We start from the raw sequence: 16,346 nt of genomic DNA, 5'->3' as shown, positions 1-16,346 counted from the left end.
TTTTGCTTCTTTGTGGAACACCCGCCCAGGTGCCACACCAGACGGTTCTACAGATCTGGGAAATTGTCAGTAGAAATTATTTGGAAAGAGGCAGACACTTAAAAAAAAAAAAAAACACTTAGCAGGTGATAAGATATAAACCAGCACGAGCTAACTTCAGCCAATCAGATCAACTTTAACAATTTCCCCCCAGGGAACAATAAAGTATTTCTGATTCTGACCAAACCGATGCTGGAGCCCCCTGGAAGAGGAGTGAAAACATCTTTTTCATCGATGAAAGTCCTGTTCTTTGACTTTCTTTCTTTAAATGAAGAAATACTGTTAAAGCTCTGATATAACTGATGCTATCATAGTTGCTATTCTAACCACTTCAGGAGCCGCCATTGTTTGTTTGAGATGAGTGATTTCCATGGACGCTTCTCACTGTCATCACACCTAAAACCACGCCTGTAGCTGCCAGCAGTCCCTCCAAGGACACTAACTGGCTGCACCTCCTCTAGTGCAGACACAAACTGATAACTTGGAGCCTGGCAAGATGAATTCTTGCATGATCTCGCAAATCCAGCTGCTCCTCGCAAGGTAACAATGTGCCTTTGTCATCTAGCAAGCGTATAAGCATATTTTGTTTGATTTTTTGTAATCCTCAGCCTTTTGACAAGGTTACTGAGAACACTCACTCAGAACAGAGTGCAATTTTATTTTTCCTGGAACATGTTGCCTCTAATTTTTAACGAATTATACAAAAAAAATCTCCCCTATTTGTCCCACAGCTTCATTGCAAAAACTGTCTAAAAACATTGGCATGCAGCATGCATTTTTTTAGTAAGGCTGCTGTGAAACTGGGCATTTTAGGATGTAACAATTCCAAAAAACAGTCTGACTGACCAATAAAAATATAACAGCTCTTATTTGAATGGATGTGCAACAAGCAGATAAACAGGTCCAGTGTGTTTAAGTAAATGATGCAACACACAGGCCTGACAGCCATGTAAGAGCTCTGTTGTAAGGTCTCAGTCACGCACTGACAGACATTTGAAAACACTTCAGAAGGGTTTATGACACACGGTTCTCTGAGGATGTCGCTCATTGATCTCAGCGAGGGTTAAAGAAAAGCCTGTGAGACAAACAGCTGCTGTCAGCTCACCTTTTTGTCTGTGTGAAGACGAATCAGTCTCCTCAGCTCCTCCACCTCGTCCTGTAAGCAGCAGTCTTCTCCGCTCTGTGTCTCCACTCCCCCTTCCCTCTGATGGAGGGCGGGGAACGTTAGGGTGTAGGTACCGAGATTTGCATGGTGCTGAAACACTCGGCCTTCTGGGTAAAAGTGCAGCTGCTCCTTTGGTTCCACTTGGACATTTGAGGATGTCTCATACCTTCAGTGACATAAAATAACACATCGATCAGAGAAACCTTTGAAAACATTTACAAAATAAAGAAATGTTGCATATGACTGTTATGACACCTGTCATAACAATTAAGGACTCTTTTTATGACACCAATTGTCATTTTGTCAATTGTCTCATTTTTAATGCAAAGTGGACATTGTTTGGGATGTCATTGTCATGACAACTTGACATTAACAGAGTCAAACGTAACAACAGGCCTAATTATCAAACTTAAAGAAACTGCTTAGCTTTATGTGTAAACACAACTTTATACACATTCTGGTGGTGTCCACTGATACAACACTCAGAGGTCGGTTTCACAAAAACAGACTTTGACTGTGGTTTAGATATAACAGATTTCAGATTTCAGACAGAAGTCTAAAGTCATCCGACAGAGTGACCACATCCAACCGCTCTGTAATTAGGCATGTCATTAAGATGTCATTAAAGATTATTACACTGTCTTTTAGCTATTTAAAAGCACTGCACGTTGTTCACATCACAAAAACATTTAAAAAAATATCAAATTAGCATTAAAAATGAAATAAGTGACCAAATGACATGATGAAAACAGTCATAAACATTCATTGACTTCTGCATGTCATGTCATGGTTATGAAAGTGTCATATCAGTCTTACGCACACTTCTTCTGATAAATGTTAACCAATTACTATATTTCCTTTTTGTCACACACAAACGCATCCATGTATTTTACTCTCTTGCCCTTTCAATCATGTAGAAAAATCACACACCCGTGTATGAATAACTTTCAAAGAAATGCATCTCCAAGGTTCTTACCTGTCCGCTTTGAAAGTCAGTGGAAGAATAAATGATTACTCGCAAAAAGTCTCTGCATGACTAAGAACGAAAGTAACAAAAAGGAGGAGGTGCTGAGATTTAGATATGAAAAATAAAATGTTGGAAACAAGAACGAAAAAGCTTGACAAGCACACAACACTGAGCCTATGTGAGACACACACTCACACAAACATTCAGCCCTGTGTGGTGAATGACATGACATCACTCATCCAGACTTTGTAACCCCGCCCTCCTCAAATCCACCTACACCCTGAGCTCGGATCAGCTGATCTGCCAATCACTGCTGCGGCACTCATTGTTCTGAAACGCCTCTCACTGTTCAGCAGCACCACTCATGAAGAGCTGCTCACCATCAGAGCACACAAAGATGACTGAGTGTGTGTCTTCACAACCGGTGTTAAAGGTAGAGTTCACCCAAAAAGAAAATTCAGTCATTATCTACTCACCCTCATGCCCTCACACCCTCATTGGTCCACAAAACACTGCTGGAGTTTCACAGGAAAACAGTATTGCAGAATCTCAAACAATGAAAACAATGGAAGTGAATGGTGACCAGTTTTCAAAAACACAACAGAATAAAAACATAAAATGCCTCCATACTGCTCTTCTGGTGTAATCAAGTCTCCTAAAGACCCAACATACCAAGTTGACCAAAAAAATGTTATTTACACCATGTTTTTATCCTGAATTTTCACCGTAGATCCATAGCGTGAAGCCACATTCAAGTGCATGGCATGGTGTGTGAACTGGGTGTGTGTGCAATGCTGTTTTCCTGTGAAACTCTAGCAGTGTTTTACAAAATAAACCCAACGTTCAACTGGCATGAGGCTGAGTAGATAACAATTGAATTTTAATTTTTGGGTGAACTATCCCTTTAATGCTGTCACTGACTGCAGACACAGCGCAGACAGTGTAGCTGGCACACAGCACAGTGTTTTCCCAGGTACTGCTATCATTAGTAACCGCCAAAAGACACAAAGAAACACATCCCACTGTGAGGTGCACACAAACACACACAGATTCCCAGAGAGTGATGTGTGTGTTGTAAACCGGTTCCTCTTCATAGTGACAGCATTAATGCAGTCAGTTTCTGCTAGATTATCCTGTTTGCCAACTCAGCCCACTGATTAATTAAAACTCAGAAAGATCATTTGTCACGAGTGGGTCATTGCATCAGATCCATGAGAACACGGTGGTATAAACACAGAACAGGTTTGAACTTTATTGCTCTGGTTCACTCATCATTCTCATCGTGTTGCTTTTGGCTGCAGCAGGGAGCTTATTTCAGAGAGAGAGCTCAGATGCAGCCACAGAACACGAGCTGCTCAGCAGTAAACAGCACACAGACACAGTCAGAGACGAGTGAACATGACAGAGCATTTAGCAGACACAGAGAGACATTATCACTCATTTAAAGTCCAGTATTCACTCTCTTTTAGCAACAGCTCCTGAGGGAAAGATCTGCCTCTTTAGCTGCTAAATGCTTCACTATACACACCAGCTAACCAACAGGGCTGATCAGAGCACTGAGACTGAAATAAACAGTACATGTCATAAAAAACAAAACCTGTCATTTGACCCACTATTAATAGAAGTACTGATTATTGGATATGTGATGATGATGATGATTATACTTATTGCAATAATAATGTAGGTATGACTATTGGTGCTTTCACAGAAGTGTTGCAGATTTTGTGTATTTTCCTTAACCAGTAGTTGAAAATGGTAACAATCAATTTATCATAATAATTAATAAGAAATATAATGCACTTTTCCCCCTCATTTTCCTTATTTTTTCTTTTCCTTTTCAGTCTTTCCATACATTTTTAATTGGTTAAATTTTTAACTTTAATCGATTAGATAAAACAGTGACATCTCTAACTGACATGATGAGATTTTTCAATAATAAACAGTAATGTAAATAACGCTCCAAATATGTCCATTTTCAAAGGTGTCCCTTGACCTCTCACCTCCAGACAACTGAATGAGAATGATTCTCCCCTTTACAGACATGCCTACTTAACTAATGCCATCAAGCTGAGAGCAAAAAATATGCAGTTTTTTTTGCATCTCTATGTTTCATTACAATGAATGACGTGATTCACTGCTGCTTTTTTTATGATTTGAAGTAATTGACCTCTCACAGACAACAGCACCTGTATATCTCTACCTATAAAGTGATACTGGCACTCTCAGGAAGGTGCCAAGGTTCTGATAGATCTGTGATGTGACAATATCAGATTTTCAAAGCGTGCATCCTTCTGTAGTTCAGTTGTTAAATCAGTTGTCCTGCAGAGCTTCTCTCCTGAGGCTGCAGCCACTGTCCAGCATCACCTGTCCTGCGCTCTCCTTTACATCATAAATGAAGGATTCATTTGGACCAAATCAGAGGTGATTGTTGGGACAGTCAGCTCAAATTAATGATGATGTACAGTTGAAGACAAAATTATTAGCCCCCTATGAAATTTAAAGTTTTTTTCAAAATTTTCTTCTGTGCTTTTTTAACAGAGCGAGAAATTTTCAAAAAGCATTTCTAAACATACTAGTTTTCTTTAGAAAGCATAACTTATTTCTATTTGCACACAATAACAAAATTATTTCATAATGCAAATGACCCTGGTAGTTTTTGTTTTTTGTGAAATAATTTTGTTTCTGCGTGCAAAGTAAAATAATGTAAGCATCCAAAATAAAGCTAGGATGTTTGGAAAAGCTGTGTTAAAAATTCCTTGCTTTATTTAACAGCACTCGGGAAATACTTAAAAAAAAATGAAATTTTCATAGGGGGGCTAATAATTTCATCCTCATCTGTATACCACTTCTATGTGGTACATAGTGTTGACCTGCCATCTCCACAAGTTTTTCGAAACTAAGGATGGAAACCTGTTGAGTTTGACTTTTTGTTTCAGTGCCAGTGTGTGTGAGTGTCGACAGGAGAGTCAGGCACAGAGAGGGAGAAGCACAATGGAGAGACAACTGGAGAGATCACACAGTGTGAGGCATGCAGGGCACTTATTGGGCACATAACAGGAAAAAATGAAGTCATATTCAGAGGAATTCCTGCAGTAACAATAGGTTTCCTTGTTTGACAGTGAAAACACAGGCAAGACTCCTCCCTCCCAGTCTGTGTTTATGTCTCTGTCAGTAACTAGCAGCTGTGTGTGGAGCAGCACTGTCCCCAAACTCATCTCCTCGCTCTCTTCATCCGTCCTTACGCTCCTAATCCCCTCTTCTTTTTTCCTTTTCCATCTCCAGAGACAAAACTGACCGACTGACTCAGTTGCTGTGATGTCATCAGTACGAGACAAAAAAAAAGTGAAGGGTGGGGAGAGTAGGGGGGAGAGTAAGAGGATATAATCCCCTCTGTCTGCGGGGAGGTGACTCACTATCTCCACTGTTACATTAGCTCCTCAACACACACAGTTATAAGAGCATGTTGTACAGATACAGGCTTGGGTTTGTCCTGCTGGTGGAGCTAGAGGACAGTTTGAGGAGTGTCCAAAACAACAGAGATCAAGAGTACAAGGTTCATTTATTTATAATTCTGCAACCAAGTATTGTACAATGAAATGTAAGTTGTAGTCCCTTTATGCTACTTTAATATAAATATCCATCCATCCATTTTCTGTAACCGCTTATTCCGTAAGGGTCGCGGGCTGCTGGAGTCTATCCCAGCTGACATTGAGTGAGAGGCGGGGTTCACCCTGGACAAGTCACCAGTTCATCACAGGACTGACACATAGAGACAGACAACCACTCACACTCACATTCACACCTACGGGCAATTTAGAGTCACCAATTAACCTAGCATGCATGTCTTTGGACTGTGGGAGGAAGCCAGAGAACCCGGAGAGAACCCACGCAGACACGGGGAGAACATGCAAACTCCACACAGAAAGGCCCTGCCCCAGCAAACCAGGGGATCGAACTCAGGACCTTCTTGCTGTGAGGCGGCAGTGCTAACCACTGCGCCACCGTGCCGCCCTAAAAATAGGTATGAATGCATGAATCATTAATGAGTCATAAAAATACTATTAGAAGGAGGAACTGATGAATCTCACAGCCTGAAACTAACCCTCCTGTCCTGGGCCGTCAAATGCTAGTTTGTGATGTTTCCAGTCTGATGACAAGAACTCGGCGCAGGAAATTTGCCCTCTTATGTTTCCTTAAGAAATACAGATGTTTCTGAGCTTTCTTCACCAGAGTGGAGACATGTGATGTCCAGGACAGCTTCTCTGTGATGTTGATTCCCAGGAACATTAAACTGTTCATCTGCTCCAACTCAGCTCAAGTGACAGTGGTGTCATCGGCGAACTTCACAATCAGTTTTATGGGGGAGATTGTGTTGCGTGCTGAGCTGAAAACAATACACAGCATTCTGTAGTGTTGTTCTCCTCTAGGTGAGTGAAGACTGAGTGAAGACCAGCGTAGATGGCATCTTCTGTGGGGGTTGGTTCTGAATGCAAACTGGTGAGATTCCAGGCTGGCTGGGATGCTGTTCTTCATGCTCTGGAGAACCAGTTTCTCAAAGCACTTCACCAGAATTGGGTGAGTGCCACAGGGTGGTAGTCATTTAGACTAGAAGTTGCAGACTTTTTAGGCACAGGGTGATGGCGGCTGTCTTGAAGCAGGTGGGTTAACTTCTGCTTTTGTAGCCTGTGATGTTCTGGTCCGCCTGCCACATATATTTGGTGTTGCTGGTGTTGAGGTCTTTCTCCAGTCTCCACTGACACCTCTGCTTTGCCTCCTCAATGCCAGGTTTGCTCTGGCAGTGCTGTAAGCTTCCCTGTCACCTGACCTAAAGGCAACTTTTTAAGCTTTATATGTTCATCCAGGCTTTCTGGTTGTGATATGATTTTCTTGCCTTTGTCATTACATCATTAACACATTTGCTGATCTATGATGTCACAGATTGTGTATATTCTTCAGGATTGATGTGGTTCCTGTGGTTGGCAGCATCTAGAGACATTTTGTTCTCATGATATTTTGCTGAAACTGGTCTAATGTAAACACAGGACATCTACTGAGAGAGATATTGATTTGTGAGTCTCTGCTGTCTGGAGACACTGCAGCATCAAGCCAAACAGAGCCAGCATGAGGGGGGAAAAAAAGTAGAAACCTAATTGGCTTAGATCATTATCACGAGGAACATGCAATTCCTTGTGTGCGTGTGACTGACAGACCTGAAGCTTGTCTGCAGCTAATCTCTCATTCTGTCAGACCAATCAACCAATTTTTTTTGTGCACATTCATCACTCACTCATCACCGGGATTTTGTTTTCAGGTCATCCAGTTCCTGTGAAAGTGATATCTCAAGAACACCTTGAGGGAATTTCTTCACACTGACGTACAAGTGTCCACTTTGACTCAAGGATGAACTGATTAGATTTTAGTTGTCAAAGGTCAAGATCAAGAATTCATATGCTGATTATGACAGAATCAGAATCACACATAAGAAGAACTTTCACTTTAACAAAAAATATATACAAACTAAAAAAAACACATCCTAATAACATGTAGTAAGCTTCACTACCAGAAAAAAACAAACACAGACAGAATCCTTTAATAGTTGACTGAGTTTTGGTATCAGGTACTCACTCTGTGAAGAGCTCCACCAGCTGCTGATGTCCTCTGCTCTCTGCCAGACACACTGGAGTTAGTCCCTGAGCGCTGGGCCTCCTCAGTGCCTCCCTGCCTCCAGGCTGCTGCAGGAGGAACGATGCCACCGTCCTCAGACCGTGACTGGCTGCCAAGTGCAGTAGGCTGGAGAGCTGCTGGCACTGAGACACAGCTGGAGAGGAGGAAGAGAGAGAAAAGGTGAGGTGAGGGGGCGGACTCAGCTGATCAGACTGAACGGAGTGAGGTAGACACCTCCTGGCAGAGAGAGAAAACTGAGGAAGAAGAAAAATTATAAGCAGCTCACAGCAGGATTACACCAGGTTACTGATGCTGTTTGGAAAACTGATATTAGTCTGTATTTCAACATCAGTCCATGACAGAGGCCCAAGTTTCAGTGAAAATTAAAATGAAATTATTTTGTTATTTTGGCTCTTCACAGTATTTTCACAAATAACTCTCTGCTTCTAAAGGACAGCACATCCTGTGCTTGCTGTGCTTCATCCTCTGTCTCTCTACTCCTTCCTGTCATATCTTCAGCTGGCCCTCTCAAAAATAAAGGCAAAAGCCCAAAAAATAATCTTTAAAAAATGCTGAAATGATAACAGAGAAACAAAGAACACAACAACATTTATCTGAGCTTGGGAGGAGAGGAGTGGCAGAAGAAACTCACTTCTGGAGTTGTGTTATCAGTCAAATGTGTTGACACTGCAAGAAAGAGGACTATTTTTTCACATGATATGGAAATGCCCAAAACTGGAAATATTTTGGAAGTAAGTTGCTTTTATGCTATCTGCTATTACTAGAGAAAACATGACCTCAGACTCTTATGCATTCTGCTAGAAGTAAATATGTATGAATGTCTGGATGATACCTCTATTTTGTGTAAGCATGACCATGTGCCACGATTTTTTGTCATCAAATATAAAGACCATGTTATGGATAATAAGTAACCTAATTTACAGCAATAGTGAGCATACAGTTTAACATACAAAACAAAAACAAAACAAAAAGATTCTCCAGATAGGTCACCACAGAATACAAAGGAGATTATATGGAACAATACTAAACAAATAAATAAATAATACCTGAAATAAAAGGGGGAAAAGTAAAATGCAGAGAAGTAGTTATAATTAGGGCTGAACAATTAATTGAAATATTATTTCAATCTCAGAATGACTGAGTGTGACATACAAATTGCAGAAGCTGCATTTCTGTGACAAAAACAGAATGTGTCATGAGATACCACAACAAATGAAACTCAAAGTGTGCCAGCCCGCAAACCAAACCTCAAAACATGAGGGAGGGTGCCTCTTCAGGACAACCCCTGAAGAAGTCACACCATCACCTTAAAATCAACCCAAAATGAAAAGTCAGTTATTATCTACTCACCCTCATGCGGACTCAAGGTCAGTTATAGTTTTTTAGTCCACAAAACACTGCTGGAGTTTCACAGGAAAACAGTTTCTTCTTTAGCACCTAACATCCTGAAAGTTCCAGACTAACAACACCTACACAAACACTTAACCACTGAGATTTACCACCTGCCACTTTTATATGAGAAGTGCCACGTGTCGCTTCATCATCATTTTTGGTTTCAAATCTTTCTTTTCCTGTACCTGATCAAATATATGTGAAGCTTTGTAAAACTTTTCCCTGAGCATGAAATAAATAAAAAGAAAAAATAAACAAGTGGCACAAGGTGTCTCTCTCTCTCTCATGGCTCACAGATGGAGCCACTGCCTCAAGCCTGCCTGTTGGACTTGTGACCTTCAAAATAAAAGTGTGCTAACTCACCGCTGCAGTTGTCTGTTAACGTGGAGACGTCCATCCAGGTTTCCTCGTGTGTCTCCGTGTTGTGTCTCTTGTCTGCATCACTGTGCGTGTCTGTCGCTGTTTGGTTCCCCTTCTGTCTGTCCAAATCTGTCTGTGTATGTGCGTGTGAGGGCAGTGGTTGTGTGGACCTCTGGTGGGACAGGGTGAGGTGTTTCAGGGCCAGGGCCAGGCTCTGATCCAGCCTCTCACACTCTCTCAACGGAATCTGACACACACAAAATACAGACAAAATATAGTACTTTTTCTTTTCATTTCCTTCCCTTTCTCCTCTTGTAAAAACATTTATTTGCTTGTTGTTATCCGAGTTACGTGATACTTCTTACTTCCATTTCTACCCAATATCGGCAATATCAAAACAATTATCTAAGAGACTGAATGAAGCAGTAGACAGACTGAAAACGAGTCCTTCCTAGACATGCAACATGTTTCGAGTCCTCGTGGTCTCTCCTACTGACCTGCTCATCGTCCAACAGTAATGCTTCCTGTGGAGCTGTGTTGACCAGCAGGAAGTGGGCCATGTCGAGAGCCAAGTCCTGCACACAACACACATGCAGATGCTGCTGTCATTATTCTGAACGACTCAAAGCTGGAACAGACAAGTGTGTGGTGCCCCCTAGTGAGCTGCTCCAACTCAATAACCAACTGCTGTGCAGTCATGACTCCACACAGCCACAGGCTGTTAGGATTAGTAACTTACAAAGTTTTTTAACTTTTTAAAATCAAAAGCGTAATGCCTGCAGTGCAGAATCATCACAGATACGTTTAAGGTCTAGAGCCCTAGAGATATATCTCTCGACCACAATTATTGGCCCCATATTGGCCTATTACAGCTATATCCAATGTAATGTGTATATAAGAAAATATTTTCCTTTTTTTCACAGAACATGATGCAGATTTTACTTGTTGGCTTTACAGGCAGCATTTAATGTCTATTTAATCATTCTTCTTAATTCAGGTTTAATAAATATACATATATTTGACTTTATCTGTGTTTTTTTACCGCTTCAGTGCCCCAGTATGATTTAGACTATAACATTTATAGGGCTACAATCATTTTTCATCATCAGTTAATTTCACAATTAATCAATTGATAATCTATTAGTGGCTTAGTCTGTAAAATGTCAAATACTGATTACTGTTTTCCAAAGCCCAGGTTGACGTCCTCAAATGATTTTCAGTCTAGTGTCATAAAGGACTTAAGAAACCAGAAAATACTCATATTTCAGAAGATGAAATCAGTGAATTTGGACATTTAAAAAAAAAAAGAATCAAAATGATTAATCAATTAACAAAATAGCTGGCAATTAATTTAATTGATTCATAATCAATTACTTGTTGCAGCTCTAAACATTTATTACTAAACTGTTAAATATCCTGCCTGCATTCCATATCTTTGTCACAAGTGTTAGCCTTTTGAGGGACCATAGAGAAAAATGGGCATTTATGTAAATATTCAGTATATTATATTCTGTTTTTAGAATATTGGTCAATATATTGATGTCTCCTAAATCACTTGTACGCAGCACTTAAGAACTAATCTGTTCATACAAGTGGTTCTTGCATGAAGCCCAGTGCTCTTCAACACATATACATTCACTGAGCAAAATAAGAAAACTACTGCTGGCAGGTATTTTTCTATTTATTCTTCAGAAATTCAAAGTAATGATCAGGTGACGGCTCTTAAAATGAGCAATTAAATTTGTAGTGTTGAAGGAATGTGATTTGGCTCCTCCTCACATGACCAACACTGACCAATCACTGCAAACAGACACTCTGATATCCATTTCAAACACCGCAGACACACACATAACAATACCGATATTTCATTAAAGACTTTATCAGCCGATACAGATGACAAACTGATATTATCATGCATCCCTATTTGCAATGAATTGTGACAATGATATGTAGTTAATGGGACATTTTACAGTGTTAAGTTAAATTGTCAGCGCTCTCTTGTGGCTCTTGGAAACATGAAAAGAAAGAAAAAGAAAGAAAGTGTCAGATTGAATTCAGTGACAGAACTGTGCTGTGTGTTACCTGGACAAAACAGAAGGTCTCCTGCGAGTGTGTGTCCACCAGACCACCGGGCCGAGCCAAACATAATGTCACCAAGACCTGCTCACACACATTATGAGCTACACACAAACACACACACACACACACACACACACACACACAAACCCTTTATGACCTTTATCTGTGTGGTAAAACATCCCATCAAACAATGAAGTGTAACTTCCAACAACAAATATCAAACATCCAACCACACACACATTCATAATGTCCTAAAAGAACTTTTAATATAAATAAATATTGATACCAATACTGTAATTCTTTACAACTTCAAACTATTTAAAAACATGTTAAAATCTAAAACTATATCTGTTGATAACATAGATTTAAAAATGAGCTATTAATATCATCTTTGTCTTAAAATCATTTTTAATGAAAATGTTGGCCCTTTAAAGGGCTGATCAGATTTCCATCAATATTTTTACAAAAATTTAATCAGGCATAAAAAGGGTTAGCTATACCCTAAGGACCCCTGTCTCACTTCTTGGTTTAAAAGTTTTACATTTTCCAGCATAAAGAGTAAAATATCAAAACCCTGTCAAAATACAATTTTGTCTCCGCTCTCAAGTATGAGTGACATACAGTTCATCTACACAGATAAATAAATCAGTTTGTTTAATAAAAGCACACAGATCTCAATGAAACCACTGGTGTGTGTGTGTGTGTGTGTGTGTGTGTGTGTGTGTGTGTGTGTGTGTGTGTGTGTGTGTGTGCGTGTGTTGTACCTGGACACACAGCCTGCAGTGTGACGTGGCTGACTCGCAGCGTGCTGGTCAGATGTCTCTGTGTGGATCCTGAAAATAAAAGATAAAATTCTGCCTCCTCCTCTTCCTCCTCTTCCCCCTCAGCACGACACACATCGTCGTCATCGAGCTGAACAGTCAACACACACTCTCCCTGAGAGGAGACACAGACACAGTCATATCAGCAGGACATGTCAGCATACACACACCGTCTTCATGTTAAGACCCTGACAGAAAGATCACACTAATGTTACAACGTCCATGTATTTAAAGGACAGTTCACCCCAAAATCAAAAATACAGATTTTTCCTCTTACTTAAAGTGCTATTTATTCATTGATTCAATACTTATAGTGTGAGTTGCAAAGTTTTGGAGATATCAGCTGTAGAGCTGTCTGTCTTATACCTTCACAAGATCACAAGAGAATCCATCCTTCCAGGCTCCAAGTTATCTGTTTCTGCACCTTTAGTAGTGCAGCCAATCAGCATCCTTTGAGGTAGTGTTGTCATGATACTGCGATTTCTGATTTCGATACACTACCTTGAAAAATATTGTAAATATAACAAGGCTGAAACATGACAATGGATTGTATTGAACACATGGATACTGAGAAAAAGTATTGATAGCATTTCAAATATTCAGCATCGATATTTCTCAATATATCAGTATTTTCTGACAACACTAATAGGAGGGACTACTGGAAGCTACGGGCGTGGTTTTAGGTGTGACAACAGCGAGAAACGTCCATGGAAGCGACTCGTCTCGAACAAACAATGGTGGCTCCTGAAGGGGTTAGCACAGATACTGTGATAGACAGTATCTCTACAGCAGACATCTGTACAGCTGATATCTCCAAAACTCTGCAACTCACACACAAAAAATCTAGATGGATAAACAACACTACAGGCAAGATGTACTGTCCCTTTAATGTGTGAGGTAGCATTGGGCTGCCCACTTCTGACTAAAGGGCATTTGCATTTTTTTGTACACATTTGATGACACAGATAAGCCCCAACCAGTGGACTCCATGTCAGCATTGGTGGAGTTTTGAGTCATTTTAACCAATGAAATACAAACTTTTATTATATTTGATAAGATGTGAATATTAACACCAGCAGTGATCACTGCTCACAGTCACTTCATCTAGTTTACAGCTCAACAAACGTGTTGAAGTGTGCAGTAACTCTTGAAATAGTTGTTACTTTAGATTTTGTTTTGTCCTGGTGCTGCTTACCATCATCCACCACGGACCTGAACTGTTTTCAGATGTGCACTGCTTTTGTGTTGCATTGTGGGACAGTAGGCTCTATCAGCAGCCTAAGGCTGAATGTTTTTGGAAAAAATAGATCATTGTGAGTATTTTGACTGATATTGCAACTATGATATGATTTGTGATATTAAATGGTAATTTTTAGACAATTATTCTCGTTTTCACTGAAACAAAGATGTTTGGAATATGATGTGTAGGCCAGGACATCTCTGCTTCACTACATTATTTAATTTACAATGATATTTTCACACACACTTTACCTCTAACAAATATTGTGTCTCTCGTGATTTGAAAATTGCAACATGCCATATTACTTGTTCAGCCCTGAACAGCCCATGATATCAAGTCAGCTTCAGAAACATAATTTTATATTTAACAGAACATCATTTTGCCACTATTCTGATGTAAAGCACAAATAATGATTCTTATTCACGTTACATTTCTCATAATACCTAATGTTGAAAGGACGAAGAGTTCAACCTTGAAAACACACACACACACACACACACACGCACACGCACACGCACACGCACACACACACACACACACACACACACACATATCATCTACTTCATCTAAAGGTTGAAATTTATCTGGAGTCATTATTTAATGTGTTTAATTAAAATGATTTTGTTATCAGGACTCTTTGACTTTGGTTTCTGTTGATTTTAAGGCTGTGATGATAACCGTGTGACCACAATAACACAGTCATGTGATGTCGACCACGGGCCGAGCTCATTACTGTCATCACAGCTGTTTTTTATAGGGTCAATCTCATATTATTATATAAGAGGTTAAAAATGAAAAGTTGCTGAGCTGTATGTTCATAATATCACCGAACAAAGCTCTATAATGTAGAAATGTAACATAATGTAACAGCAGCACAAACTGTATGTATCTCTCTGTCACAGGAACCTTCTTTGGTGATGCAGAGTCATTTCTTCCTGTGTGCTTCAGATCATATTAACAGACACTTTGAATACTATCTAAAGCTTGTTTTGCATCGCTGATGTTTCAGCCCACAGCTCTTCACGATAACAATGTGTTCACCTTGACTGAGGTAAGTTATTCATTATTATTATTATCATTATTATTGTTATTTATTTATCAAGTAAATTAAATTAATCTGCATCTATTTTGATAATTGATTTATCATTTTGAGTAATTGTTTATGAAAAAAAATCCAAATTCTCTGAATTCAGCTTCTTAATGTTAATATTTTCTGGTGTCTTTATTCAAACTTAATATTTTTTAGTTGTAGACAAAATAAGACATCTAAGGACATCATCTTGGTCTTGGAAAGACTGATCTACATTTTTCTCCATCTTCTGACATTTTATGGACCAAACAACTAATTGATTAATGGAGAAAATGGTTGACAGATTAATCAATAATGAAAATAATCATTACAGAAAAAAAAGAAAAATAGGTCCAAACATGTAGACATATGTCCGTGTATTCCAAATGTTTGGTTGTTTGTTTTTTTTTAAACCTATTTTTTAACTAACAAAATTGTGACAGGATTAATTTCAATTAATTGTTTTGAGTCTTTTTTTTTTTATTTAAAAAAGTCCAAATTCTCTCATTTCAGCTTCTTAAATGTAAATAGTTTCTGGTTTCTTTACTCCGCTCTGACAGTAAACTGAATATCTTTGGGTTGTGAACAAAACAAGACATTTGAGGACGTCATCTTGGATTTTGATCAACATTTTCTAACATTTTCTGACATTTCATGGACCAAACATTAAGGCAATCCAAAAGTAGCACAGTAATCAAGGTTAATATTGTGATACTTGGATTTTTTAAACAGGTAATTAGTAATTGTATCAAAAAACATTTTGAAACGTTTTGTGTTTTCTTTTATTCTGTACTTTGTGGCAAAGGTAACATGCTCTCTGCTTTTGTTTTTGTTTTGTTTTCTTGTTTGTTTTTTGTGTATTTTTCATCCAACTTTTTTACATTATGTCAGTAACTTTAAAGTGGCAGGTCAGGATGAGGATTTTTCTCCTCTCTCGCTCCCAACTCTTTGGATATTTGGGTTAACCCTGCGCTACAGAGTGATTTGTGTGTTCCTAAGCCCCCTTCTGTAATGACAGGATGGACACTGTTCCTGTGTTGTGGTGATAATGTGGAAACTATCAGACTCTCTCCACTGACACTGTGCCCTCAGTGACAGGACCATTGCAGTGTGGAGGAAATACGTGTTGAATACAAGTGGAACTGCACCAGTCCTATCAGACTGCACCACCGTTACATTTTCCACAGTCAATAGGGCATCATCTTCATCATGTCAAAGGTGTTAGAGGCTAAACAAACACTGGTAACAAATGATGCAGGCAGCAAACAGTGGATGTGACATACAGACAATAACCGACATGTTCCAGTCTGAGAGAACATGTGATGAAAACTGATGTGTGTTGATGCAGAACACTGTTGTAGACCTCCAAGTCAACTCACAGTGATGTACATCCAGGCTCTGCCCAGGTGTGTGTTTTATCACACATCACAGACTATACAGCTGCAACTATCAACTCTCTTCATTTTAATCATTTAGTCTATAAAATGTCAAAAAAAGAAGAAAAATGTTCATCACAATTTCCTAAAGGT

General features: G+C 39.3%; 1 protein-coding gene across 1 annotated transcript in view; it reads right to left on the bottom strand.

The window, feature by feature from the left end:
* The window catches only part of LOC146315985 (uncharacterized), a 136,133-nt gene that overhangs the window by 75,534 nt on the left and 44,253 nt on the right, over nt 1–16,346 (bottom strand). Inside the window, exons 3-8 of the mRNA XM_084734553.1 lie at nt 12,452–12,623; nt 11,691–11,788; nt 10,106–10,183; nt 9,612–9,855; nt 7,797–7,989; nt 1,145–1,370 (exon numbers count right to left, since the gene is read on the bottom strand). Coding sequence (XP_084590679.1) covers nt 1,145–1,370; nt 7,797–7,989; nt 9,612–9,855; nt 10,106–10,183; nt 11,691–11,788; nt 12,452–12,623 — 1,011 coding nt within the window. The remainder of the gene's footprint in view (nt 1–1,144; nt 1,371–7,796; nt 7,990–9,611; nt 9,856–10,105; nt 10,184–11,690; nt 11,789–12,451; nt 12,624–16,346) is intronic.

This window comes from Lutjanus erythropterus, chromosome 13, assembly GCF_056507025.1.
Source record: "Lutjanus erythropterus isolate fLutEry1 chromosome 13, fLutEry1.hap2, whole genome shotgun sequence".
In the NCBI taxonomy this organism is placed as follows: domain Eukaryota; kingdom Metazoa; phylum Chordata; class Actinopteri; order Lutjaniformes; family Lutjanidae; genus Lutjanus; species Lutjanus erythropterus.
Note: the sequence above shows the minus strand (reverse complement) of the source record. Positions and strands in the feature narration are given on the sequence as shown.